Source organism: Gymnoscopelus braueri (assembly GCF_963280865.1).
Source record: "Gymnoscopelus braueri genome assembly, chromosome: 2".
Lineage (NCBI taxonomy): Eukaryota > Metazoa > Chordata > Actinopteri > Myctophiformes > Myctophidae > Gymnoscopelus > Gymnoscopelus braueri.
The window spans coordinates 31,346,292-31,373,253 of record NC_137604.1 but is presented as its reverse complement, the minus strand read 5'-3'; the positions used below and the strand labels follow the sequence as shown (position 1 = coordinate 31,373,253).

General features: G+C 40.7%; 3 protein-coding genes across 3 annotated transcripts; all 3 read left to right on the top strand.

Moving 5' to 3' along the window:
• The first annotated feature begins 4,304 nt into the window (after nucleotides 1-4,304).
• On the top strand, nucleotides 4,305-6,791 carry LOC308097077 (mitochondrial import inner membrane translocase subunit Tim10-like). Its single transcript, XM_080444669.1, has 2 exons — nucleotides 4,305-4,516; nucleotides 5,459-6,791. The coding sequence occupies exons 1-2, from the start codon at nucleotides 4,446-4,448 to the stop codon at nucleotides 5,652-5,654; spliced, it is 267 nt and encodes an 88-aa protein (XP_080300795.1). The 5' UTR covers nucleotides 4,305-4,445; the 3' UTR covers nucleotides 5,655-6,791.
• A 727-nt stretch (nucleotides 6,792-7,518) lies between these two features.
• Nucleotides 7,519-20,299, top strand: unc93b1 (unc-93 homolog B1, TLR signaling regulator). Its single transcript, XM_080444393.1, has 13 exons — nucleotides 7,519-7,730; nucleotides 9,884-9,979; nucleotides 10,330-10,471; nucleotides 10,688-10,841; nucleotides 11,401-11,562; nucleotides 12,995-13,124; nucleotides 14,607-14,700; nucleotides 15,503-15,627; nucleotides 16,073-16,255; nucleotides 16,402-16,675; nucleotides 17,800-17,918; nucleotides 18,119-18,241; nucleotides 19,037-20,299. The coding sequence occupies exons 1-13, from the start codon at nucleotides 7,695-7,697 to the stop codon at nucleotides 19,334-19,336; spliced, it is 1,938 nt and encodes a 645-aa protein (XP_080300519.1). The 5' UTR covers nucleotides 7,519-7,694; the 3' UTR covers nucleotides 19,337-20,299.
• Nucleotides 20,300-22,145: 1,846 nt separating this feature from the next.
• LOC308097015 (uncharacterized protein) lies at nucleotides 22,146-26,962 on the top strand. The gene is made up of 4 exons (XM_080444571.1): nucleotides 22,146-22,436; nucleotides 25,309-25,427; nucleotides 25,552-25,651; nucleotides 25,787-26,962. Exons 1-4 carry the CDS (start codon nucleotides 22,250-22,252, stop codon nucleotides 26,467-26,469), a joined length of 1,089 nt encoding a protein of 362 aa, XP_080300697.1. The 5' UTR covers nucleotides 22,146-22,249; the 3' UTR covers nucleotides 26,470-26,962.

Here is a 26,962-nt window from a genome sequence, read left to right as displayed (position 1 = left end):
CCCTACATCAAGTTAAAAATGACACTTGTAACACAAAGTGCGTAGTGGAACGTTGCAACGACAGTGGGCCAAGCACCACTGCAGTAGCTATGAGGAGTGGGGTAGAAGATGGAAGCAAAAGGAGGAGGTTGGCAAATACAAGATGCATGAAATATTCAATAGATACCATTGGTCAGACTTTGGCACGCAAAGCTTTTAAACTCTCTGAGCAAAGTCAGAGTATAATCCAGTTGGGTGTTTGTTCAGTCAGTCTGTCAAGGAAAGTCTGTCAGTCTGTCATGGCCAAGGAAAGGGAAATGGCCACCAGCTCTCGCAGAATGCTGGAAAATGCTGGGAAATCAAAGAAACCACCAGAAATCAAAAAAAGAAAGATGAGGCCAAGGACAAGCCAAGAGAAACACTCAGGTCCCAGCACCCTGGACAGAAGAATTCAGAGTGTAGACTTAATAGCCCCAAAGAGGAAACGTGGGAGACCCCGTAAGATAACGCAGGAGCATATGTTCTGTGTTGCTCCCTCTTCTGATTCAAGTCACAATGTGGAAAGTGTCCGCCAAAGTCAAGCGTACAGGAAGGTAAGCCAGGAGTCACGAGAAATGGAGGACAAACCAACGACAAGCGATAACAGCCTAGAAACACACACGGGTCCTAGCACCCTGGTCAGAAGAATCCAGAGTGTAGACTTAATAGCCCCAAAGAGGACACGTGGGAGACCCAGTAAGATAACGCAGGAGCATATGTTCTGTGTTGCTCCCTCTTCTGATTCAAGTCACAATGTGGAAAGTGTCCGCCAAAGTCAAGCGTACAGGAAGGTAAGCGAGGAGTCACGAGAAATGGAGGACAAACCAAAGAAAAGGAGGACGAGGAAGAACTGTGGAATCCTGGTCAAACGGGACAGAAGGTGCAGGAAGAGGATTAGGAATAAAAATGGAAGCATTCCAGTGAGTATGGAATCAAACACACAGAATTCAGTCCCCACTTCAGCCTTGTGTGACATTACAGCCCAAATCTCTGACAGACCTCCCCTCCTTCCCAGTGAGGAGCCCTGTAGTCAGCAACATAATAGGATATTCTGTCCAGGTGAAACTAGCGTGCTTAAGCCAAATATATACTTGGAGAACTCGACTCCGGAGCAGCACTCGACTCCGGAGCACACCGAAGGGGCTGAAGTCATCACAACTAAACGGCCACCCATGGTGACTCTCAAACAGTTTCAAGAGCTTATAAAACACAGACACCGGAGGACCAGGGAATCAAAAAAGTCAAATGACGGTGTTGAAAGTCAAGGAGAGGTTAGTTGTGGAACAGACAGCAGTTATGAGGAATTTACCATGGAATCAGAAATGGAAAGAGAGAGTGCTCAGATTCAAGGCAAAAGTGAGGTTAAAAAACTTGATACCATACATGGTTTTCCATTTGATCAGAACCCCCACAGGATCATCACAGCTAAGAAGTGTGGCTCAGAAGAGGCTTACAAAAGCAAACTGCACATGCGTGAGAAAAAGCGACAGGGACACCAGAGCCAAAATAAAAACAAGATATTGAGTGAAACTGTGACAAAAAAAGAAGGGGAGGAGTCCAGCAACACTTGTGTGTTTAAATCCAAGGAGGTAGTGATAAATTATGTACCATCGGAAGGAAATCACCAAGTAATGCCAGATGAAAAAGAGGACAGGCATAATGAGAAAATGAAAGCGAAAGCAATTGAACAAACAGAATCGCCCTCCCAGAACCATCCATTGCCTTGTTTTGCCACTGCAGAGGAAAGAAGAAAAGAAGAGGACATTCATTTGTTAAAGGTGGCCAAGATGGCAGATAATGGAGGAGAAATGGGAAATCTGCAGTATGATCCTGATAAAGGTAAATTAATTTACATTGAAGTATTGTGAGTTGCTTGAGATATTCTGAGGTTGTGCTGCTCATATAAATGGGAAAGTTAAACTGTTAAAAGTTTAAATATGAAATCACCATATCCTGAAATCCTTCAATCTGTTATGGTAATTAGTTTGAATGTTGTTATCACTTGTGTTTAAAATGTTTTGTTGTTTTATCAGCTTTTAGTTACATGTATAGCTAATATTCCATCAGTAATGTAAGCAAGCAAATCCCATTATTTCACATTTAGCTCTTTATGCTTGCTCACCAGATTGGTTTAAATTAGACTGAGAGGTTGACTGAGATTCTGATAAATGAGGAGCTTCATCTAACTTAATCTAACTTCCTGCTTTCCCTCTTACAGTAGCTCTGGAAGTGCCCACCAGGACCAATAGAGAGTATGACACAGAACAGCCTGCAGACACTACAGAGGACTGCATTGATTCCTTGATCCGTATGCTTCGGGAAAACAAACTGTCTGCTGCCAGTGAGACAAACCCTCATACACTTTAGAGTGCACATAATTCTACGCTCAGCAGGGTCACCATGGGGTTAAACTACAACTGGAAACGTATGTAGATGAAACGTATGCAGACGTGGAGTTTTTCATTTACTCCCCAGACCTTTTGCCCAGAGAGTTGTGGCATGACATTGTCTGTCTGCATAGGAAGAGGAGACGGATGACGAATTGACTGAGGTGGATGTTATTGGTGTTGTGGCAGAATAAGCTCATCTGAAGCGCTACACTTTTGTTTTGATTCAGCAAGATTTACTTGCTGATTTTTTGTTTTTTTGTTTGTGTACTGCCATCATTCATCAGTATGCCAATTGTAGCGTTGAAATATTGTCGTTCTTTTTTTGCAGCAGGCTACATCAATATCCGGCATAAACAGTTAAGTTCCTTTTTTTTGTTGTTTTAATTTCTGTTGATTCTCAGTATTAGACCAGTTGTCTGATAAGTCCAGAACTGTTTCATTGTATTCCCTCATAGGAACTAGAACCTTTGTGTGAACTTTCCCTATCATTATTCTGGGGGGATCATTCGCCGGAAATAAATCTACAGATTTAGTGTGTGTGTGTGTGTGGGGTGGGGGGGAACGCAGACCAAGGTACAGAGTTTAGTTAGCCCGGTCAAGTATAGAGCATTTAAGTGCATGTTGACTGCATTTACTCTTCATATTTACTTTTGCTACCATTTCTTTAAAAAAAGTGAAATGAGAAAACCATAAGTCTGACTAAAGTTGGATTCATACTGTGTGAGACAAGCCATGGCTCATCATAGCTAAGAATATTGGCTCACTGAATTGTCCTAGCTGTGCCTGTGTCTATAGAGCGTCGCAGTTCCCGCCCACTTCCTGTTTTTTTTGGTGCCGGAAGAAAAAACTCAATGCATTTTTCCATTGACATTTCCAAAAATATTTATATCTATTAATTTAAGCCTCGAATCAAGCCATCATGACATGACATGAATCATGACCATAAACGTTTGATTCTGTGATTTTTTTTTTTGTTGAAAACGGCAAAACAAAGGGTATTTATTAAATATAGTATATCATATAATTAAATATAAAATAAAAAAAAATCACAGAAAAAAACGTTTTATGGTCATGATTCATGTCATCTCGTGATGGCTTGATTCGAGGCTTAAATTAATAGATATAAATATTTTTGGAAATGTCAATGGAAAAATGCATTGAGTTTTTTCTTCCGGCACCAAAAAAAACAGGAAGTGGGCGGGAACTGCGACGCTCTATATGGAAATGGTGTGAGAAGTTTAATATTATGTCAATGATCCAAACAATCTGGCTTACAGGAGTTGTTATACACAGTAAATTAGGCGTCAGATAAACAAGCACTTATATCTTTTGACTGTAAAATAACATTGTATACATAATACTAAATGTATTTTGTACATGTCTGGATTTGTAATAAATATAGTTTTTTTTTAAATGTCTGACTTGAATACCAACATTGGTGTTATTTTTTCCTTATACTGACAGCGCAACTATTAAATAATAGTGTACTGCTTTTTCAAAGCGACGAGTGATGCTTTTCCCCCCCTCAGCTGTTTGAATCTTCAACAGGGGGTCCGGGACCCCTAGACCTAGGGGGTCCTCAGAGTTTACTACAGGGGGGCCGCCAAATCTGTGTTAGATATATTTATTACATTAACCACTAGCATCCCTTTTCTGAGAACTTCGGCAAAGGGGTTTTGTGTTGAGGGAAAAAAGAGCAGACCAAGTAAAAAAAAAAAAGTGTAATCTGCAACTAATTTTTATTCAATATAGCGAGGGTCCCTGCTTCATCTCTCTCAGCTAGGGGGTCCTTGACTACTTGCCCTGACAAACGTTGAAGACCCCTATCCTATGGTTTGAATCAATACAACTTTATTGTCAGCGGAAGTGTGTGCGCACTCCTGCTGTCCGGGTGAAACAAGGCGCACGTGTGTACGGAGGATTTGAAGGTTACAGTGAAAACGGGACAGATCTGTTGGACTCTAGCAGAACCTCCTGACCGGCCCGTGTTCTAGGTGGTTGTTGGGTCTTCATCGCAGTACCGACAGGACGCAAGACATGGATCCCATGAAAGCGCAGCAGTTGGCGGCGGAGTTAGAAGTGGAGATGATGGCTGATATGTACAATAGGTAAATAAGGCTTTAAATGCTAAGTAGCAAGCTGGCTAATAACCGGGTGACTATAATACCCTTCCATGCATCTTAATGCACACCGGCTGCAGTATAGCCTATTCCCCCGACCTTAATTCATGTTTGTGCATGTTTTTGTTTCTAAATGAATCGACCATTGAAAAGACAGCTGACATTTTTAGACTGATCTGTCACAACATGCTAGTTGTGGTAGCCGGCTAAAGCCGGTATCCTTATTGGCTGACAAGATGTTGCATAATAACGTTACATGTCAAAGTGTCAATGGCTTTTTTCATATTGCTTGTGTGTGAGTATTCTACAAAACCCTTCTTTAATAACCAACCTAACAAACGGCCACCTCTCCTCGCCTCTCTTTTGCTCTGTTAAGTATGCTATCAGTGACTGGTCAAGAAATGTATGTTAGTACTAGGGGTCATCATCACCAAGCTGGCTTGCGGTGGACATTTTTGTAAAAAATATATTTGTGCTACAGACATACAAATGAGCAGACAATAATATTTCCAGAAACACATAAAGAGCTAGCCCTAATATACTGTGTAGTACAGTGTTCAAGGGACCTTAGGGGTTCCTTGAAGGTGGTCTGTAACTCTGAGACTGTACCAATAGAACCAAATGGAACTGATGGACCCTACGGGTACATTTGGTACCATTGGTACACTCTCTTTATGTGAGTTATGTGGGTCAGTTATGTGCCATAATGAATCAGTGTCATACATGTTCTGAAGAAAACCTGGAGACTGACATTCAGTAATTTGGTTTTATGATCAAAATAGGAACATTATAATATGTGAAAACAAAATGTAACATTTGCCACGGACACATTTGTCCGTGTACAGACAAATTGATGACCTCTGTTGATGACTTCGTTTTTACATGCAATTTTGTGCTTCTAAAACTGACTGCTATTGTCCCCTATACCAGGATGACCAATGCGTGCCACCGGAAATGTGTTCCCCCGCATTACAAGGAGGCAGAGCTGTCAAAGGGCGAGTCTGTGTGCCTGGACCGCTGTGTGGCCAAGTACCTGGACCTGCACGAGAGGCTGGGACGCAAACTGACCGAGCTGTCCGTCCAGGATGAGGAGATGATGAGGAAGGCAGCCGTTAGCAGTGGCTAGAGTCTTGAGGGAGAAGAAGGGGTCATTTTGAGGGTCGGGATGAGGGTGATGGAAAGGGTTAATAACATCTGGATTGTCTAAATCACTGGTTCTCAACGTGAGGTCCAAATGGACGCTTACAGGTTTGTAACTCTGTCCAGAGTTAGCTCCATCTGGTTCCATATGTTCAAGAGTTACAGAATTGTAATTAAATACCCTGAGGATTTTACAATGTAGAGTGGGGTCCCAAAGAGTTACTGACCCATAAGCGTCCATTTGGACCCCTTGTGCTCCCTGGACCCGACGTTGAGTAACAGTGGTCTAAATGAAAGAAGGGTGGACACCGGGGTACAAATCTTTTAAGTTATATTCATGCTGACGAGAGCGAGAGAAACCGTTGTAGCTGCCATGATGGAAGCAGAGGACATGCTTGGAGAAGGTTGTGATGCATTTGGAGGGTTGGGTGAGGGTGGTGAAACTGACCAACCTTGGTCCTCAGGGATGACTGGTACAGTTGCTTTTCTCACAATTCTCTGTAATTGTATTCACCTGTACCTGAGAGTCCAGGGTTGGGAGCCACTGCTCAAAGATATCAACAGACATTCGAACACCTCTCTGGGATTGTCTTAAAACCTTGCCTACCCATCGTATTGCCCCCCTCCTCCCCTCCCCTCCCCAAGCAGGTAAAACACGTCTAGAAACTATTTCGAAAAGCTCTTGAGTGGAGGGGTGAAGCTGAGCATGGACAACGAAACTGTTCAGCAAAAACTCTTTCTATTTCTTTTATACCAGAGACACTATACTTAATTTAGTCTTTCAGTCAGTTATGTGCTAATTTGACAATGTATGTCTGAGTTTGGTTATGTTTTACATTTTACATGTACGGTATTCAGTTTAAAAATGTATGTCATTCATTTGCTTTGGTTTTGATGGCCTGAGCATAACGGCAATCAAATATTTTATGGTTGTATAGACTGCATCATACATAGTAAATATGTGGACCATGTTTTTGAGTGACATTGCACTGGTTTTCCTTATCGTCCTTACAACGTTGCCATATAAACGGAATTGTTTATTTGAACTAATGCGCTACCGTCTTTACTGTGCGTTATTGTTACAACTGCACAAAATGTGTATAATAAACGTTAATCTGTGTCATTTTGCTATTTAATGGAAAAGGCTAGTTAGAACAGTGGTTCTCAAAGTGGGGTCCTTGAGGGGGCTCGAGGGGTTCAGGTGAGTTAACCCATTAAGACCTGAGGCCGATTCTACATATATATACCTTTTAAATCAGTAGTTCTCACACTTTTTGTTCTCAAGATTTTTCAAAAATAGATGTACAAGCTCGCAGTGCGGCACAAACTCGCAGTGAGCTTGCATATCTGTTATTATTAAATAGACAATGCAAAAATCTAAAATTACTAAAATGCTCTCCCGGTTTTAATGGGTGGTATAGCATCAAAATCAGTTGAACCGCTTTATCCCTAAACTTTGGCTATTTGAAAATAGCTGATCTACAAGCTCAAAATGCGTAGTGAGCTTGTAGTAGCTGTAGAATACATCTCTCGTAGACGTATTTATGATTCTGACGTTTTCAATCTACGTCAGAATCATAAATACGTCTACGAGAGTTATATTCTACAGCTAAGCTTGTAGATATATCTGCTGTTTTCCAAAAATCTTGGAACAATTTTGAAATATTAACCCAAATCTTGTGTGGGGATCCCTGGCAAAAACATTTTCAGGTGGGGGTCTGCGGCCAAATACATATTAAATTGGGGGGTCCTTGGACCTTGACATGAAAAAGTTAAGAGAACCACTGAGTTAGAAATATTACAAATGAAATGGTCTCTGTAGCTTTAAGAACATACAGCGTGTCCTATGAGGTCGGGGAAGCAGAGCCTCCTGGCTCTCTCTCTGGGGAAGTGAAGACCGGGTTTCATTTCCACAGTTTTATTTATGCTTGACTTTTACATGAGAAAGGAGAAGTGTACTAAAAGATCATGAAGCGTGTAGTTTTATGATACGTGAGAATTTGACCAGAAACCCAGTTCCACCTGTATGATCCAGGAGGGTCATCGCATACCAGCGAAGATGGTAAGACCAAGTCTTTTTTTTAGCTTTAATTATTAACGGATGAAGGGTAATAATTGTGTTGTATCTGTGTGACTGTCAGCATGGACAGTACAGAGATACTAGCACAATATAACATCAAGTAATGGAAGTTAACCTGATGACGTTTAAGTTTCGTTTTACCCGTAAACACGTCTGCTGTGAAAAGGGTTCACACACTTGCTAGCTAGTTGACGTTCAAAAGGACACTCAATGCCAACTTTGAGTAGTATGTACCGCGTTCTTCAATTTTATGATCTAATGTTATTTACGCAGGGAGGGGTAGGGGGGATTAATTAGCTTTTATTATTGCTCAAAATTCTCAGATTTGTATCGCAACATTGCGCAATTATGGGCTATAACCGAATGTATTTGTTCATATATTTAGCAGTTTCTTTCTCGCAAATAGGCTACCTATAATTTAAGCAATATAAGTGGATTATTATCCTATTTTTCATATATATTTTACATTTAGCCTATAATAAAAAAAAAAATCACAAAAAAAATAATCACCCAAAAACAATCCTAACTGACACAGGTTTTCATAATAAACACCCTGATCATTTCTTGTACAATTTCTCATGACTTTTTTTTCATGTCAGTTTAATGTCAGACTACATTCACTTAATGAACATTTAATTGAGTGAAAAAAAATGCTTAGATCATTTGACCATTTAATGGTCAAATCATCTAAGCTTTTTTTTTTATATATATTTTTTTAAACTTTATTACCACAGATTGTGTCATTGATGTATGAGCAGTACTTTTCATGCAATGTAGGCTAACTGAAAATTAGGTTTTGTGAGCTTGCTTTCACCCATGGTGCCTGTGTAAAATATAAAGAAGGAAGGAGTGACAGTGACCCCCCCCCCCCCCCCCCCCATCACCAGTTCATTACTTGGCCGGATTCCAGAAAATAAACATTTGCCATATGGTAATACCACGCAGTAAAGATTTTAACATGACATGCTATTAGTCCATGAGCCAGAGCCCCAAAATTGAGCAATGATTATCGAAAGAGTGGGCAACACCAAACCTATTAAATTGTTCATAGGGTCAATACGAGTAAATAGATATATGATAACTTTTCCACAGGAGCAGCTTTTTCATAGTTATCACACATTTTATTTTCCCCATACGTACATGACAGGTGAAAAAATTACAAAATTTAAAAAAGAGTTGATTACTTGCATGAAGACAATGATTTATCGTATTACAAGTTTTCTGAAATTGTATATTTAGAAATGCAAATTAGGCATTTAGTCCATGAGCCAGAGCCCCAAAATTGAGCCAGATATTGAATATTCCCTTGTTAAAAACCTTTGACTCCAACATCTTAACAAAATGAAATAAGAATGTTCACTCTGGCTTTGTCCAATGTTCCAATGTTGATTCTGGAAAGTTATACAAATTCGGGCATATTTTCGTAATGCCTAATTTGCATATTTAAATATACAATTTCAGAAAACTTGTAATACGATAAATCATTGTCTTCATGTAAGTAATCAACTCAGGAAGTTTCATTATGATAACTCTTTTTTTAAATTCCTGTGGAGAGGTTATCATATATTTATTTACTCGTATTGACCCTATGAACAATTTAATATAGGTATGGTTTTGCCCATTCTTTCGATAATGAAATCTTGTCTGGCTCATGGACTATATGGAGGTTTCATACAGTCTATAAAGACCACACCAAGCACAAGCAGCAGCAGTGTCTCAGTGAGCTGAGAAGATGTATTTGTATCATTATTTCCCCCCCAAGTTAAACCATACCAATAGCGGATTAAGATTATACAGTAAGACACATTAAAAGACAATCACAAAAAGTCAGCACTATTAGGTCCTCCTGGTAGAGGTTTGAGCCCTAAATTATCCACACAGGAATGTATGTAAGGATGTTACCTATGAATACTGTTATATAACAGTCAATGATGTAATAGCAGTAATGTACAGGTCCTGGCTGTTCATCGGGATAACTAGGCACCCTTCCAATTGGAAGCATAAATGTCAGCTGTAGCACACACACACACACTCACACTCACACTCACACTCACACACACACTACAGTAGAATATGGTATTATACTTCCCTTTTTAAGTCAGTGAACTCAGTGTACTCCTCGTACTGGCTGTCAGATGGAGGGAGGTGATGTGGAGGAGATAGTCCAAGAGATGGACCACCCTGACGCCCATCTGATTAACGTCGACCCAGAGGGGAACGTACAGGAACCGGTAAGCACTGCTCATTTATATGCATCAGAACAGTGGTTCTCAAGGTGGGTTCCGGGGAGTCGGGGACCCCCAGGGGTCCTTGAGGGTGTTCCAGCGGGTTCCCCAGTTAAGTTATTGATAGTTAAGAAGTTAGGAACCTAATGAGGTTCATTTGGTTCCATTTGTACACTCAGAGTTATGGGGGTTTGTGGCCAAATACATACGAAACATGAGAATCACTGCATCGAAGACTCCACTGTAATGCTGCACTCTACACTTCTAGCCTCAGCAACGTCTAATCAACTAATCCTCATTATCTTTCCTCCCCTCATCGCTGCCTTCCTTTTCCTTCATCCTTTCCTGTGTGTCAGATGGAAGAGTTCCTGGGCCCCCAGGCAGAGTATGATGAGGAGGAGGAGGAGAGGCGTTACTACAGACGGAAGAAGCTGGGAGTCATCAAGAACGTTCTGGCAGCTAGTGTAGGAGGCATGATGGTGTACAGCATATATATGGGTGCGTTGGATGAAGTCTGTGCGCGCGTGCATGTGTATGTGTGTAATGAGAGAGATAGAGGGGTAGATTGAGGATAAGGACTTGCAGACGGGTAGACTGACCATTGTTTTTATGTTCAATTGTGTGTGTGTGTGTGTGTGTGTGTGTGTGTGTGTGTGTGTGTGTGTGTGTGCGTGTGCGTGTGCGTGTGTGTGCGTGTGCACGTGTGTGTGCCAGGCCTGTTGCAGATGCAGCTGATCCTGCACTATGACATAACCTACAGAGAGGTTAAGTACAGCAACATGGGCCTGGAGGACATTGACCAGAAGATGATGATGGGTATCAATGTCACACCTATCATCGGCCTGCTGTACACCCCTGTACTCATCAGGTACACACACACACACACACACACACACACACATATACAGTATATCGTTGCTGAAACTTTGTATCTCCATATTGGATTGTTTTAATGTTTTTTCGTAATTTAATGCCATACTTTGTCGTACAGTAGTGTTGTGCAAAAGTAACGAAAATAGCCGATCGACAAGCTCACAACGCGTCACAATGTATGTGACGTGTTGTGAGAGTACAGATCGGCCATTTTTGCTATTTTGCTTTTTGTTTTAGTGAAAGTAAAAGTGGTTAAGTGTGTCTGTTGCTTTCATAAATATTGAACCAATGAAAAGCATTAACAACATTGGATGCATTGGAATGCACTAACGCAGGTTATTTTGTCTATTTTCTGAAAAGTGTCAGTTTTGGACATACAAGGTTTCTACCTGACAGCGACGATATACAAGAAGTCTTGCTTTACTCTTGGTCCTCTCATCAAGCCCTTCCGTCCCTGACACCTCTCTCTCTCTCTCTCTCTCTCTCTCTCTCTCTCTCTCTCTCTCTCTCTCTCTCTCTCTCTCTCTCTCTATCTCTCTATCTCTCTATCTCAGATTCTTAGGTACTAAGTGGATGATGTTCTTGGCTTCTGGAATCTATGCACTTTTTGTATCTACCAACTACTGGGAGCGGTACTACACCCTTGTTCCATCGGCTGTCGCTATTGGTGTAGCCATTGTGCCTCTCTGGGCCTCTTTGGGGCACTATATCACAAGGTGAGGAGAGAGAGAAATGCCTGTAATCTTAGAGCTCTATACACATTTTGATCATCCTACCTATCACTAATTGCATGTAAAATATTAATTAACAAATGTGTGTGTGTGTGTGTGTGTGTGTGTGTGTGTGTGTGTGTGTGTGTGTGTGTGTGTGTGTGTGTGTGTGTGTGTGTGTATGTGTATGTGTATGTGTGTGTGTGTGTGTCTGTGTCTGTGTCTGTGTGTGTGTGTGTGTGTGTTTGAAAGGTTTTCAAGAAAGAATCACTTGCATGTTGGCATTTTATTAATCAGTGATTATTCCATTGGTTTGTGGGAATGTGCAGCTTATTTGTCTGTTTCTGTAGCGCTTGTAATTATGTCAAACCATCTCGTGTGTAGGTTCTGGGCCAACGTTAAGCCAAGACATAGCATACATAAGTTTTGGTATTGGCATTATTTCTAATACTATTTGTTCTGTCCACATGAGTATTTCACCTACATTCTCACACAGGTGTTCCTCTTAATAGCAGGCCTACCAATGTTGGGCACATTTTTCTAGTGTCTTTGCGAATAGCTTTCTAGTAGTGGATTGGTATATGGAGTTGGATTGAATGGATAACTGCATTGAGCAGGTGCTGTAAAGAAGCTGTAATTGAAACGATACAGCTGCTGTACAACTGTATCATGTATTATTATCCTATCCGTTCCTCACCCTAACCAGGGTTTGCATTCCACCCCTCTGCCCTTGCCCACTCACATACCTGCACAGAAATGCCCAGGAATATGATTTGATACAGATGAAATGAGTGCAGCAGTGATGGGTGTGTTCATTTATCAGGTTTACTAGGTGGAAGCAGCTGTCATCAGACACAGTAAGCTTGCCTCACAAACTGCTTTACAACTTTTCTTTTCGTATACAGCTGAGCTTCAAGAAAGCCTCATATCGGCCGCTCAGAGGGACATCATAGTGGTTACACAGCTGTACATAAAGTGTTATCAATGACTTATTAAGCATTAACCACTTAAGCCGTATTTTATAGTTTCAGAAAGGTTCAAAAACAGTGAAAATACCAGAGCTACTAGCTGTCGTGTTTTAATGCGTTGTGAGCTTATAGATTGGCTATTTTTGGCGAAGAGAATTGATGTAAAAAGGAAATACTAATACACTTAGTATAGAGCCCTGGAGGACCCCCCATCAAAGTATACAGGGTTTACATGGTTAAGATGGATTTGGGCCAGTCACAGAGGCACATCCGGTTATTCAGAACCAAATGACACCGTTCTTTTTATTGTGTAGATGTAACTTGGTTGGATCTACACGTATTATTTACACACTCTCTCTCTCTCTCTCTCTCTCTCTCTCTCTCTCTCTCTCTCTCTCTCTCTCTCCTTGTCTCTAACTCTGTTCTGATGTCTCTCTTTCTTGAACACACATGCAAATAACACACAAAAGGATGGCACAACAATACTATGAGTTTGTCAACTACAAGGACGAGCAAGTTCAGGAGCAGAAGAAGCTGCCTAGAGGGGCGTGTCACAGCTACGTCATCATATTCCAGTCCGTTTTCTACATCATCTTCAACGTGAGTAATGGCTGAACCAGTCATCTTTAGCACCATACCCTAACCCTAGGTTCTGTTAGGTTCTGTTGTTTATATACTGCAGATGTAAACACAATGGGATATACAGTATATCCACTAATGCAGTGATTCTCAACATGTGGACCGTAAAGATACTGCAAGTGGGCCCCCAAATAATTGCCAAAACGCTAAGATTTTAAGGATAATATAACATTAATATTTATTCTTTTTTAACCCATTAAGAACCTGGAACGCATCTGTGTCATTTTAAGATTTGAGCTAAAAAGCATTATTTTACACTTTGGCTATTCAAAAATAGCAGATATACAAGCTCATAGCGCGGCACAGAGTGCCGCACTACGAGCTTGTAGATCTGCTATTTTTGAAAAATCAAGAAAACGTGTGCAAATCTTTGAATATATCCTTTTTAAAGCGAACCTTTGTAACTGAAATCTTTGCTTCTGGGGGTCCCTGGAACAAAATATTTTGAGATGGGGGTCCGCGGCCGAATACATGTACATTTTGGGGTCCTTGACATGAAAAAGTTTGAAAACCACTGACATAGCAACATGAGTTCTTTAAATGAGTTAGGATTTAGAAGACATTTTGTAGAATCGGAACCTCAGGCCTTAATGGGTTAATAATTATTAATAAAAACAAACTGGCATGGTATTTTTTCTTTAAAACCTTAAAATAATTGTTTTCATTATAATACTGAATACTGAGTAGGTAACTAAAGTATACTACGTTAGTTCCATTTATCCAAGCCAGAACATAATGCTCAGAAAATGCACGGCTGCCGTGTTAAGTGGTCAGATGGGTGGGCTGCGAATACTTTCGAGATTTTCAAGTGGCTCCAGAAAAGGTTGAGAACCACTGCACTACAGTCAATACAGTCAAATCCTCAGTGTTCATTTAACTCAAGTGTACAACAAATTGGCCCGTAAGAGGATTGATTGTATGGTCTATAAGTGTAGTGTATAACAACATGGCTGATCTTACCCTGCTAGTTTAGCCACTAAGCATGGGATATGGCATATAGTTGTTTGTTGTTTGTTTGTTCATTTGTCTTTTAGTTGTTCATTGTTCTGATGTAAAGCGTCCTTGGGTTTATGAAAGGCGCTATATAAATTCAAGCTATTATTATTATTATTAGTATTATTAAGCATACCACCATAGTTTTCTATCTTTATGATTATCTTAGATGTTTGAGAACTTAATGTGTAAAGTAATTTTTTTTAATTTGTTTTACGTTATTCACTGTAATGCACCAAACTCACCAAGATACCGTAAATCAGTCAATTTTAAAATAATTCTGATTCTGAAATAATCAACGTGTCGAGGCCGATTTCTGTCCGAGCACCTGTGTCACACCTCATTCTCTCGTCTTTGCCTTTGCTTCGCTTTCACTCGCCACTGTTGTATCTAAAAATAAATACATTAAATGTCATGAGAATGATCTCTGCTCTCTTTTTCCTCATTCAGCTGAGTTTTGTTTTTGCGGAGTTCCCCATGCGTCTCTTCCTCCAGGATTACCTGCACGACTACAATCACACACTGTCTCAGGTGAAGAGCTGTGGTAAGGACACTCACCCATTCAGTGACACCTAGTGGGGACTGAAGGAATAGAACTGAGGGGGAAACACTTAAAACTAAATAGAGGAAGGATCTAGAGTGTTTTATGAGTGTTTTTGTGTGTACTTTAAAAATTTAAAAAAATATGAAAGCTGTAAAAAAAAAAGGCCTCTAACCAGTTTCCCTGCAGTGTAAGGTTCCCCCTTTGTTCGCTCCATCAGGTCCTACAGATTTGTTAAATCCATTTCACATGTAAAGATGTCATAGAAGGATACACTACAGTTCTGTATCTAGCAGTGTTCAGTAGTGGATAAGGATTCCTAAAGCGAAAATCTCCCAGTTTGGAAAGGCTTCCCGACCTATAGTTCAGCGAGTCAGGAGATCTGGAGGTGCACTGGTTCTGAGGAAAGTCCTGGGACTGCCCTTCTGAAGCTCGGAATGACGTGCATTTGTAGTTATATCATCTCTCTTTCCGAAGAAAAGGTGCTACTGAAGCACAGCTCTAAATACAATCTCAATGTCATTTCCATTGTATAAAACAAGACAATTAAGCCAGCCCTGTAAAGAGAGCTTCCCACGTTCCCGTGCTGTAAACACCACCGACGAAAATATCTTAAAAACCCCAAACCTTGGTGGATTACTGGACAATGTGTGAAACGCATAATTGTACCATCAAAGGTTCGATTCCGGCCAGTGACCTTTGTTTCATGTTGTTCCCCAATCTCTACCCTCGGCTTCCTGTCTCCGCGCACTGAATCTAAACAAAGACAGATCTTTGTCTCTTTACTAAATCTCTTCCCTGTAAGGTGCGACGATCAGTGGAGTGATCCCAGGATTTAACGTCACAGTGCTGACCAAACTGCCACGATCCATGCTGCTCATCAAGGTGGAGAGCATCCTCATGGGCTTTGCCTACCTGTCTATGATCATTGTAAGTGACATGTTCAGTCTCTGTTGCACAATGTGGTGCTGAGCTGCGTTGTCTTGTGAAATGTTGTCTGTAACGTTATGTACTGCTAATGGCTAATTTATAATCTTTGTTAGTGTGACCGTGTCAGTTATTTTCAGTTAGAGACACAGTTCTGTTCTATTTGAATTCTGTATGGTTTTGTTCTGTTCCCAGTGTCACAACTGGCAACATTTCTTTTTTAGAAACAATGGTGCAATTTTTTGTGCTTTGGTAGGATATTGGGCTAAATGAAAGCAAAGATTTACACAGTGATTATATAAGAAATGCTGGTTGATAGTAGAATACAAAGATTACATTAGAGGACATCCAAAGGGATCATTTAAGTCAAAGTTAGCTGTGATTGCGATGATCGGGGTCATTGTGCTACGTTGTGGTGAGTTGTTTTGTTGTTGCTCTCTGTCCATAGTTTCTGTTCTTGTGTGGCGCTGCTTACCGGCCAACAGAAGAGATAGACCTGCGCAGCATTGGCTGGGGAAACATCTTCCAGCTGCCCTTTAAACATCTGAGAGACTACCGTCTGCGCTTGCTCTGCCCATTCTTTGTCTACAGTGGCTTTGAAATGATCTTCGCTGTGACTGGACTCTCCCTGGTATGAACCTATCATTCTTAGAAAGTTCCATGTTCCATTTTATGTTGTTTACACCAGAAAGAGAGAAAAAACAAAAATAAAAATAGCAGCTCTGAGTTAAAAGTCGAGTTAAAGTTTCTCTCTCCTCCCCTCTGTGTTTCTCTCAGTCCTATGGTGTGTGTGCATTGGGCCTGGAGAAGCTGTGGCTCTTGATTCTAGTGTATGGCCTGTCCTCCTCTCTCTTCTCCTCCCTGTCCCTCTCCCTGCTGCGTCTGCCACGTTGGACATGTCTGCTGGGGGGTGCCGCCGTGCACCTGGTGCTGCTGGTGGTACTGCTGTGGTGGTCTCCAAGCCCGCGCACACCGTCACTCCTGGCGCCTCTCCTGGTGATCTCCGTGCTTTGGGGGCTCGGCTCGGCCCTAAACAAGACTGGCCTCAGTAGTAAGTACTTTATCACAGTGGTTCTCAACCTGTGGGTCGGGACATGACAGTGAAGTGGCAATTTAAAGGGCAAGACCACTTTGGTAGAGGCGTGGGTTGTGTAGAGACCTTGCCATGATGTAACTCCAAAGGTGGTCAAGAAATAAAAAATAATTGCTGCATTGATTAGAAATTGATAATTCAAAATATGCTCCCCATTGACTTACATTGTACAGTAAAACAGCTCTCAAAGTCACTCTTTTAGCATGTAAACAAATGTAAACAAAGTCGATTCAGACAATATAGAACATCACAAAACCCAGTACTGTTTTTTTTTTAATAAAAATGTTAACTTACTGTTGATTTAGCTATTTTTATTAGAAAGAAAACCTGGACTGGATCGCCGGATCCGGATCCGGATCTTCAAATAGTAAAATCATCAGGAAGTTGACATTTTTATTAAAAAAATAAACAGTACTGGGTTTGGTGATGCTCTATATTGTCTGAATCAGCTATGTTTGTGTTCGTTTATGGGCTAAAAGAGTGACTTTGAGAGCTGTTTCAGTGTACAATGTAAGTCAATGGGGAGCATATTTTTAATTATCAATTTCTAATTAATGGAGCAATTATTTTTCAATTCTTGTCCACCTTTGGAGTTACATCATGGCAAGGTAACTACACAACCCAAACCTCTACCAAAGTGGTCTTACCCTTTAAGGACTTTTAAGACCTTTTTAATACCAAAATAAAAAAGAAAGAAATGAAAAAAGACCATTACTGCATCAAAAGTAATCAACAAACTATTCTATAAAAACTGGTCAAACATTGGCCAAATTGACAAATAATATAAGAAAGAGGCAAACATTGTGAAAATAGCTGATCTACAAGCTCACATGAGCTTATAGATTGGCTATTTTCGCAATATTTAGTCAAACTAAATGTAATGCCTCAACTACTAAAATTCCAAGTGCTTGTCAGGGTGGGGGGTCCCCAGTTCAAATATGATTATTTTGGGGGTTGCGGCCTGAAAAGTTTGAGAACCACTGCTTTATCACACACACACACACACGCACGCACGCACGCACACGCACACAACACATACACAGTGTATACTTTATCTAAACACCTGTACACGTGCTGTTTAGTCTTGTTAGGTATGCTGTATGAGGATAAGGAGCGCCTGGACTTCGTCTACACCATCTACCACTGGTGGCAGGCCATCGCCATCTTCATAGTCTACCTGTGGTCCGGAATGCCTATGAGGGTGCGTGTGCGTGTGCGTGTGCGTGTGTGTGTGTGTGTGTGTGTGTGTGTGTGTGTGTATACACTTGTATTACTGTACTTGTGAGGGCCACATGTCCCCACAAGTATAGTACAATTTGAGAAATAGATATGTTGTGTGTGTTTACAATGTGTCTGAGAATATAGGTGTCATTGCTCTTTGCACTTGCCCCACCTCCTTAGGCAAAACTCTCCATCCTATTGGTCACTCTGCTGCTGGCCGTTTACTGCTATTGGGTGATGGAACGTCGCCTAGCCGGGAATGTGAAATTCAGACTGCCTCGTATCCCTCGCCCACGGCACAAGGTAGCTAATCACAATCTCAAACAGCAAAGACGAAACTTTTGGTGGAAACAGATTTGTGTTTTGCACAGTAAACATGGTGGAGGAGCAAGCTGTTGTGCAAACTTCTCTTTTCTGTTTAATCTTGTAACTTATTTTGTCCTGCTCATGTGCTAAAAAAATAAAAGAAGGGACTTTTCTGTCCTCGTCTCGAGGGAGGGGAAATTGCTTTTACTGCTTCACCCAGCAGATGGCTGCTCAAATGAGCTGATCAGGGATTAAGTGTCTTGCTCAGGGACACTCCGAGGGTCGAACCGGCGAGCTTCCGATTCCCAGATGGTCTCTCATTTTGTACTGCAGGCACAATTAACCTGAGAATAAAACCCTATACCACCTCTCTGTCTCATACATTCTTGTTATTTGTAGGCCTGTCATAATTATTACTTAATTGCCTAATTGCAATTATTGAGGTAATCGCAATTATATTTAACATTTTTCTTTTTTATGCGAAAATATAAAGTTGTACACACTTTACTTGTATTTCCACTGTTTTCTTTTCTTTATGTTTTTGTGTTTTTTTCTTTATGTTTTTTTTTCTTTATGTTTTTCTTCATTTCTTTAAGTTATATGTCATATCTGCCCTGCTCAATTTTGGTTTACAAAGCCTAAAAGCCAAGCAGAAATGTTATTTTTATTCATATGTTGCAATGATCAATGCCAAAAACACAATTATATCGTTAATCACAATTATTTGTGTGACAATGAATCGCCATGTAACGTTTCACGATCGTGACAGGCCGAGTTTATTTGTTCCCACAGGTTAAAGGTTACCGCTACCTGGAAGAGGAAAACTCTGACGAGTCCGACTCTGAAGACACTGACAGTGAGGATGAGGATGAAGAGGATAGGGAGGATGAAGGAGGAAGGAGAAGAAAGCGATATGAAGAGATAGACGCAGCGAACGGGGAGGATTCGGACCAAGATGAAGGGTCCCAGGCTTCTGATTCGCCCAGAGCCAGAAGGGGCGGGGCCAGGGGTCATCATCGGAGACGGAGGGATGCCCACAGGCATGAGGTGAGGGAGGGCGAAAGAGAGGAGGGAAGAGGAGAAGATAAGTAATGGAGGACAGATGGAGGAGTGGGGTCAGTGGTGGAAAAAGTACTACATTTTATTACTTAAGTAAAAGTATCAATACTGCACTGTAGAAACACTCTACTTGAGTAAAAGTATAAATATTGGCATCAAAATATACTTAAGGTACCAAAGGTAAAAGTACTCACAGCATGTCGCATCGCAATGCGTTGTGAGCTTGTAGATCTGCTATTTTCAAATATCCAAAGTTTAAATAGGGCTGAAGAGGTTTGTAATAATAATTCATTTCTACAAAGTAACGAGTAACTACGTTTTCAAATAATTGTAGTGGAGTAAAAGTATATTAGTAATATTTGCCTCTGAGATTTACTGGAGTAAGTACTGTAAAAGTATTGAAAATTGGAAATACTCCAGTAAAGTTAAAATACCCCCAAATTGTACTTAAGTACAGTACTTGAGTAAATGTACTTAGTAGTTACTTTCCACCACTGAGTGGGATGAAGGGGGAGGGAAGAAATCAGGAAGAAATAAATATTTGATGTCACTGAGCTCAGAATACCACATTATGGCCTGTATACCCTTGAATTGTTTTAGTCAGAAAACACAATGAAAGCCATGGAAATGTACCAAACAACAAGGGTAAACGTGATCTTTTTTTAATTAAATGAAGCTGCGATAAAATAAAAATGAATTGTTTTGTTATATGCAGCACTTCTGACAATCTTAGCTGTCATCACACTGTGGAAATAATTAAGTATATTGCTTATTAATCATGCATTGTTTTGGTTGGTCTTTGGTTTATCATTACGAAAGGATGCCAATAATTCTGGATGTATCTGCTTGTTTGTTTTGCTACAAATTGATTGAGGAAATATTTTTTCTATTATGCAAGATAATTGTATTTTTTTAAGAACTCCTGCACAAGAGAGAAGAAGGGAGAAATTAGATTGATGCATCTCGAAACAATTAAACATTTATTTTCGTTTAATATGTTGTGATGATTTGTTTTTGATTGCCATTTTGCAGGTACGGCTTAATGTATAGACCTTTAAGAGAGTTGTGGTGTCATATCTTTATTTGCTAAATATACAGATATACTTTTTTACAGAAATCATAGTTGTATCAAGATTAACTTTTTTATTTATTTATCTCAAAGTCTGCATTTATTACCAAAATGCAGAAAGATTCTTACATTGATGTCGGGGCATACAGTACATGTGGTGCTGATCGACACCTTGTTTATGAATCCATCAGGCTACGATCAGGTCAGCTTTGGTTATGGGCGTGTGGCTCATGCTGTGGTTCAGACTAACTGCCGAAGTTGGGAACCACTGCTTTAGACCAGTGGATATCAATTTGTGGGTCTGGACCCCCAGGGGGGTCCCCTCATGAAGTGACTATAGAACACCGAAGTCCGACGTAATTTACACATCCTACCTGGGTTGCGTTTTTTTCCCCCCATTCTGAATTCCCATAGATGTGTTTAATATCACGTTAAATAAGAACTGTGTTCCAAAAATAAACAAATGATCCTGCCGGTTTGACTCTTATGGATACGAAGCATCAACTGACTGAGAAAACGCTAATGTTACTTCCACCGAATTAGTTACATTTTCGCCAGAAACAGACTGTATCAAATATGAGTGACTGGCTATCGTAAACGATACAGAGCCACCTCCCTGACAATATTGGCGAGACAGTTTGTTTATTTTTGGATCACAATTCTTATGAGACGATTCTAAGATGACCCAATGTTATTCTCCATAGAGAAATTACTTCTACAACCCAGGGGATGAACGAGTGACGTCAGGACTTCTGTGCTCTATTTAAGACCTTTTTAATACCAAAAAAAGACCATTGCTGCATCAAAAGTAATCAACAAACTATACTATAAAAACCGGTCAAGCGTTGGCCAAATTGTCAAATGATATAAGAAAGAGGCAAACATTGTGAAAACAGTAGATCTACAAGCTCACACAACGCCTCGCAAGGTGAGTCATTGTGAGCTTGTAGATCGGCTACTTTCACAATATTTATCTGTGGAACCGAGTCAAACTAAATTGAATGCCTCAACTCCTACATTCCAAGTGCTTATCAGGGCGGGGGTCCCCAGTTCAAATATGATTATTTTGGGGGGTCACGGTTTGAAAAGGTTGAGAACCACTGTTTTGGATTATGTTAAAGCTCACAGCAAGATATCTGATGGTTCAAGGGGTCCAATAAGCGCCAATGAAATATACAGTATATAGCTCATACAAGCTCATAGCGGGTCACTTCGTGCCGCGCTATGAGCTTGTAGATCTGCTATTTTTGGGGAAAATGTGTGCAAATCTTAGAATATATTTTTAAAGTGAAGATTTTTTACTCAAATCTTTGCTGCTGGAGGTCCCTGGAACAAAATATTTTTAGATGGGACATGGACATTTTAAACATAGTAGATGTAGTAGATGTAATGTCCTGTGTTCTGGTTTTGGGAGTTTTATACCAAATCAAGGAGAAATCCAGGAGAAATGACAATCCAGGAGTCCTCAAGGATATTTCAATCAAGGAGACTCCTGCAGAATCCAGGAGGGTTGGCTGCCCTGCTCGCTCTGTCTGTCTGTCTGTCTATCTGTCTGTCTGTCTATCTGTCTGTCTGTCTGTCTGTCTGTCTGTCTGTCTGTCTGGACTGTCTGGACTGTCTGGACTGTCTGTCTGTCTTTCTTTCTTTCTTTCCCGCACCAACACACTCCAGCCATGTGGTGGCGGTAATGCACGTCTAAGGTAGTTTGCCACAAAACTCCTCAGAAGAAGCAGCCATTTCCAGGCTGGCAGCCAGTGTTTATCTTACACAGGCCTCATCGTGTTAGTTTTTAACCCTGAACTAAACAGTTACTTTCTGTTGTCGTTTAGTTTTCTGGTATTCCGTCGTTTCTTTCCCGGCTCATTCGTATTGCCACCATGTCAGAAACGCTGATCTTCCACTCCCAGCTGTCCTCCATCATGGAGAAGCTGGTCATCTCCGCGGTGACGGACATCAACAGACTGGTCAGTGACTATTGTGCTACTGTCATTCTGAAGGATCAGTTAAAGAACAGATATCATTCTGTACATCAACCTGCCAACGAGGAACCGCAGAGGAACACTGGTAAATAATAATAATAATACTAATATTGATAACAAACACTGTACCGACAAGCCTAGCTATTAAGAGCAGGCAGCAAATGCAAAGCACACGTACATGTTGTGATGATGGTCATGTTGACTGTGGGTGTGTGTTAGGGCTGTGATTATTATGAACAAATAGCCTTGGATCGAGACTTTCATAGAAGTCATAGAAGCCTCAGATAATGTATTATATCTCTGCTGTTCGGCCGGAACCAGCTAAATCCAAAATGGTAATTGTTCAGGAAATGAAAAACAAAATATCAATTTTTCTGAAAATGAAGAAAACCTTATATTTTTAAAACAAAGCAATACTGCCTCATCAAACTTGGTATTGTGACTTTATATATTATCAGATACTTGCATGTGTCATTATATTATCACCACTTAACCCAAATCAAGCTCAAGTGGAGTTAGGAGTTTTGTCCAAACACAAATCCAGCGCAAGTGGAGTTAGGAGGTTTTGTCCATCATTGATAAGAACAGCTGGCAATGGATCTCAAAGCTCACAACACATCACAACGCATTGTGAGCTTGGAGATCAGCTATTTATGGTGAGCGCCATCCTCATATACTAAGTATAGATCAAGCTGAATTCTGTACTTAAACAACTTTTATTGTAACATGCATTGTAAACAACCATGGATCTAACTGTTACCACTGTTCTTCTACAGTTGAGTGCAACAAACAATTCTGCCTCAATACTCAACTCAAAAGTAATCATGGCACACCAACAATAAATAAATGGCATATAAATACAAAATACATTCATGAAAAATAGAATCTGTAGCCTATCAAATCTGTAGCCTACTGCACTAACAATAACAACCACAGTTGAATGTACCTATCATATACCTATCAACATTTTATTATCACACTGTTGTGTGTTGTGTTGTGTTGCGTGTGTGTGGTGGATGTTTCTTAGTGCTTTAGATTGTCATAAAAGCTGTGAAAGTCTTTTGGCATGATCTCCTTGAGCTCTTGTAGATGTTTGAAACAAACTCCTGCACACACTCATTCTCTGTCCATTAACATTTAAAAAGAAAACACGAGCAGATGACCTTTGTGAAGACACCCTTCTCCTCTTTACTGGGGTGAAATCTATCAAACCTTGCACATACATTCTCTTCTCTTCCCAGTTTATGTTCTCCCAAAAGCATTGAAAAATCTTCTCCCTGTCTGCCTCATACAGAGCAGAGCTTCTCTGAGAGCCTGAGAGGAGGGGGGAGTTGTTTGTTTTTGACGGACAGTTTGAGGGTCCAATGGAGTTAGGAGTTTTCGTCAGAGGCGCTTTTTAATACTTTTCATATGTTATTATTAAAAAAAAAATTACACAGATGTAGAGGGGGTTCAATAGCGTTGATTTATAAAAAAAAAAAAAAAAAACTGAAAATGGAGTTAGCTGGTCCCGGCTGGACACTGACGATATAAATCCCCTATGTAGATTTGTACTGAGGTGTCCATGTTCGCTGAACAATCTGCCTCTTTCTCTCAGATCTGTTTCCTCTCTTGGTCGCTTCAGGACTTCCTTGTATTCACATCTCCAAACAACCTGCTCATGCTTTTAATATTGCTTGTACTTATTGTTTATTTCTGACTTTGGTTCTGTGTTCTTCTGTGTTCTCCATTTCTTTGTTTAAAATGACTTGAGGGGTGGGAGAGGGTGAGCAAGCTAACTGTATCTGTACCTGTACGTGTATAATATATTGTGTATTTGTAATGAATGTAATGTTTTACTTATGTGTACCTTGAGATGCAGCATCTTATTTTAGAGGGGGTCCTCTAAAATGACCCCCTCTAAAATGAGATGCTGCATCTCAAGGGGCTGCTATCCTCTCAATAAGTTCTGACTAATTCTGAGTCTGACTTTTATTTTCGTATTTATTATAAAGCAAAAGTCAGACTCGATCAAAATAATACATCAATGATAGTTTTGATCGAAGGCTAGCTCACAACTATTGACGCATTGTGTGAGCTTGTAGATAGATGTACCGATGTACAGTATATAGCTTTAAAGTGGTTTAACGGTTTTTGATGCTCCACTTTTAGAACCACTGATGTAGATAAGATACAGATCCACAACGACAGAGGTATCCTAATCCTAGTCTGATTTTGTCTTCTCTGTGAGATGTGTGGACAGCTGTAGAGAACTTCAATGTTAAGTCCAATGTAATGGCACTGAGCTGATATGTCTGAATTTACGCTGAAGAATGGTTCTCACTGTGCATGAATCAGAATCAGCTTTATTGTCACATCACAGGTTTGCAGAAGTAAAAATAAGTGGGTGAAATTCGTTTTTGTGCAAGTTCTATTGTTTTTGTTATTTCCAATTTCCATAGAAAAAAGAAAGGGAAGAATAAGGGGGAGGGGGCAAGGGGGAAGAGAGATCAAAGAAACAAACAAACAAGCATGGCTATTCGGACCATGGGACAGTCAATAGCCAGGACAGAGTTCAGTACCTGTCATCTGCCCAGACCGTTAGAGATTAAAGTCTATTTTAACGCCTGAAGTCAGCCAACATCATGCCATTTCCTCATATTACCAATGCTGTTTTACATTACTGTGTTTTGCAGGATATGCCAAAGATCTTTGCATATCCTGCATAACCACAGAGCCATTCGAATGGTTCTGTGGTTATGATATAGCGTAAGATCATTTCACGTTTGTTTCTATGATGATACCTGTTTTAATTTCAACCCTGAATGTTGAATTTAAATGTTAACTATGAATATTTTATCATTGGTTAAACCGTTAAACTATCATTTCATATGCCATTGGAAATCTGTGGTTGTAATCATGGCAGCGGGGTAACTTGTGGGTGGGCTTATAAAAAGACTCCTGTCATTCTATTGTAGGAAACAACGCAGCAGGGCTACCAGTTTTGACACAAAGCAGTGCAGGTCGTTGCACCCCTGCTGGGTGGCGCAATAAGGCAGTAGCAGCAACGCAAACTGAAGAGGAGCCAGAAGAGGATGTATGTACTGTTATTTATGACATGTTTATGATATGAATATCAAAATGATGTGTTACCTATGAGCATGATGAAGATTTTTTTTTCTACATTGTGCATGCTCAATGCACTTGTTTGTGTGCCACAGGTAAGTTTCACATCGTCAGACTATAAAACTGAAGTGGGAACCATCAAAAATGAGCGACTCCGTGGCGAGGCGACTTCCGGAGACGAATCAGCGAGGAAAGGTATGAAAGGAGAGGAAGAGCCATTTCAAAAATAATTTCGAGCTTGTTATCCAGTAATTCGCATCACTGACAATCATCATGATACTATGGTCATAATATCCATGATCCTGATCACTGTAATCTCTCTTTCTGCAGCACAATCCTGTTCCTCTCCTCTCGTATCCCAGCAACAGCACCCAGCTGAGCTGAACATGGGCTCCCCAGCAGAGTGGCACTTCCACGTTCCGCCTCCGGAGGGGAGCAAAGAGCACCATACAGATAACCAACAGCCCATGGAAGCACAGCAGCAGCTCAACATCGCTGCTTGTCTAGACCAGCTCGGTGACGTGGGCATGCTCATCAAGAGCGAGCCAGAGAGTATAGACCTTGAACCTCCATCCCTAGATCACGATCCATCTGCACATCTGCCGTTCCAGCTCCACCCAGGAGCTATGAGCCAAATGTACCCAGACTATGGAGCGTGCGACATCCCTGACCTGTCTTTGCTGAGGAGACACGTCTCAGAGGATGGCCTCCCTGGTCCCTTTGGCCACCAAACGAGAAGAGATGATGGTCTCGGTGCACCGTGCAAGGTTGTTTGTGAGTTCTGTGGCAAGGGTTTCTCTTATCAAAGCGAGCTGAAACGGCACGCGGTCACACACACGGGAGAGAGGACACAGCACTGTGAACAGTGTGGGAAGAGCTTCATCCGAAGGAGTCATCTGCTGCGCCACAAGCTGCTGCATACAGGCTTCCGGCCATTCACCTGCCCCATCTGCTACCGCCGCTTCTCCCGAACGTCCCACCTCGAAAGGCACATGAAGACGCACTTGTGTTAAAGAGGAAAATAAGTCTTGCATTTAAGAGGCTTTCCTTTCCATGTCCTGTTACATCTCTTAACGACTTTAACCCTGGCATCTCAATTTGGGCATGGAAATAATAATAATTGGAACTTCTTTTTTTTTTAAATAGCAGATCTACAAGCTCAACTTTTTGTTAACACCGCGCTCTGACTCCTCTGGTGCGATATCCTCCTAGACCAACATCATATTACAAAAGTGATGGGTCGCACTCAGATTGGCAAGAGTGAGTTTTTATTGTTATTTCTTCTCTGTGTCTTTAGGCTACAAAGGACAAACGTTTCAGCTATCCAGCCTTTGTCATTGTGCACACTTACAATTTGTTGCAACGCAATGTGTTGTGCCCTTGTAGATCAGCTATTTTTTAAATAATGTAGTTTTTTGTGAGTTCAGGGGTTGCCATACATCATGGAATCTGACTGAAAAGGATTCTGTCATAGGTATTGATGAATAAGCTCCAATGTAACGGGGG

Coding starts and splice junctions, on each gene's coding strand:
- LOC308097077 (XM_080444669.1), top strand. CDS start 4,446: ATGGATCCCATGAAAGCGCAGCAGTTGGCGGCGGAGTTAGAAGTGGAG. Junction 4,517..5,458: donor ATGGCTGATATGTACAATAG/GTAAATAAGGCT, acceptor CCCCTATACCAG/GATGACCAATGCGTGCCACC.
- unc93b1 (XM_080444393.1), top strand. CDS start 7,695: ATGATCCAGGAGGGTCATCGCATACCAGCGAAGATG. Junction 9,980..10,329: donor AGGGGAACGTACAGGAACCG/GTAAGCACTGCT, acceptor CCTGTGTGTCAG/ATGGAAGAGTTCCTGGGCCC. Junction 17,919..18,118: donor GGTCCGGAATGCCTATGAGG/GTGCGTGTGCGT, acceptor CCACCTCCTTAG/GCAAAACTCTCCATCCTATT.
- LOC308097015 (XM_080444571.1), top strand. CDS start 22,250: ATGTCAGAAACGCTGATCTTCCACTCCCAGCTGTCCTCCATCATGGAG. Junction 22,437..25,308: donor GGAACCGCAGAGGAACACTG/GTAAATAATAAT, acceptor ATTCTATTGTAG/GAAACAACGCAGCAGGGCTA. Junction 25,428..25,551: donor AAGAGGAGCCAGAAGAGGAT/GTATGTACTGTT, acceptor TGTGTGCCACAG/GTAAGTTTCACATCGTCAGA.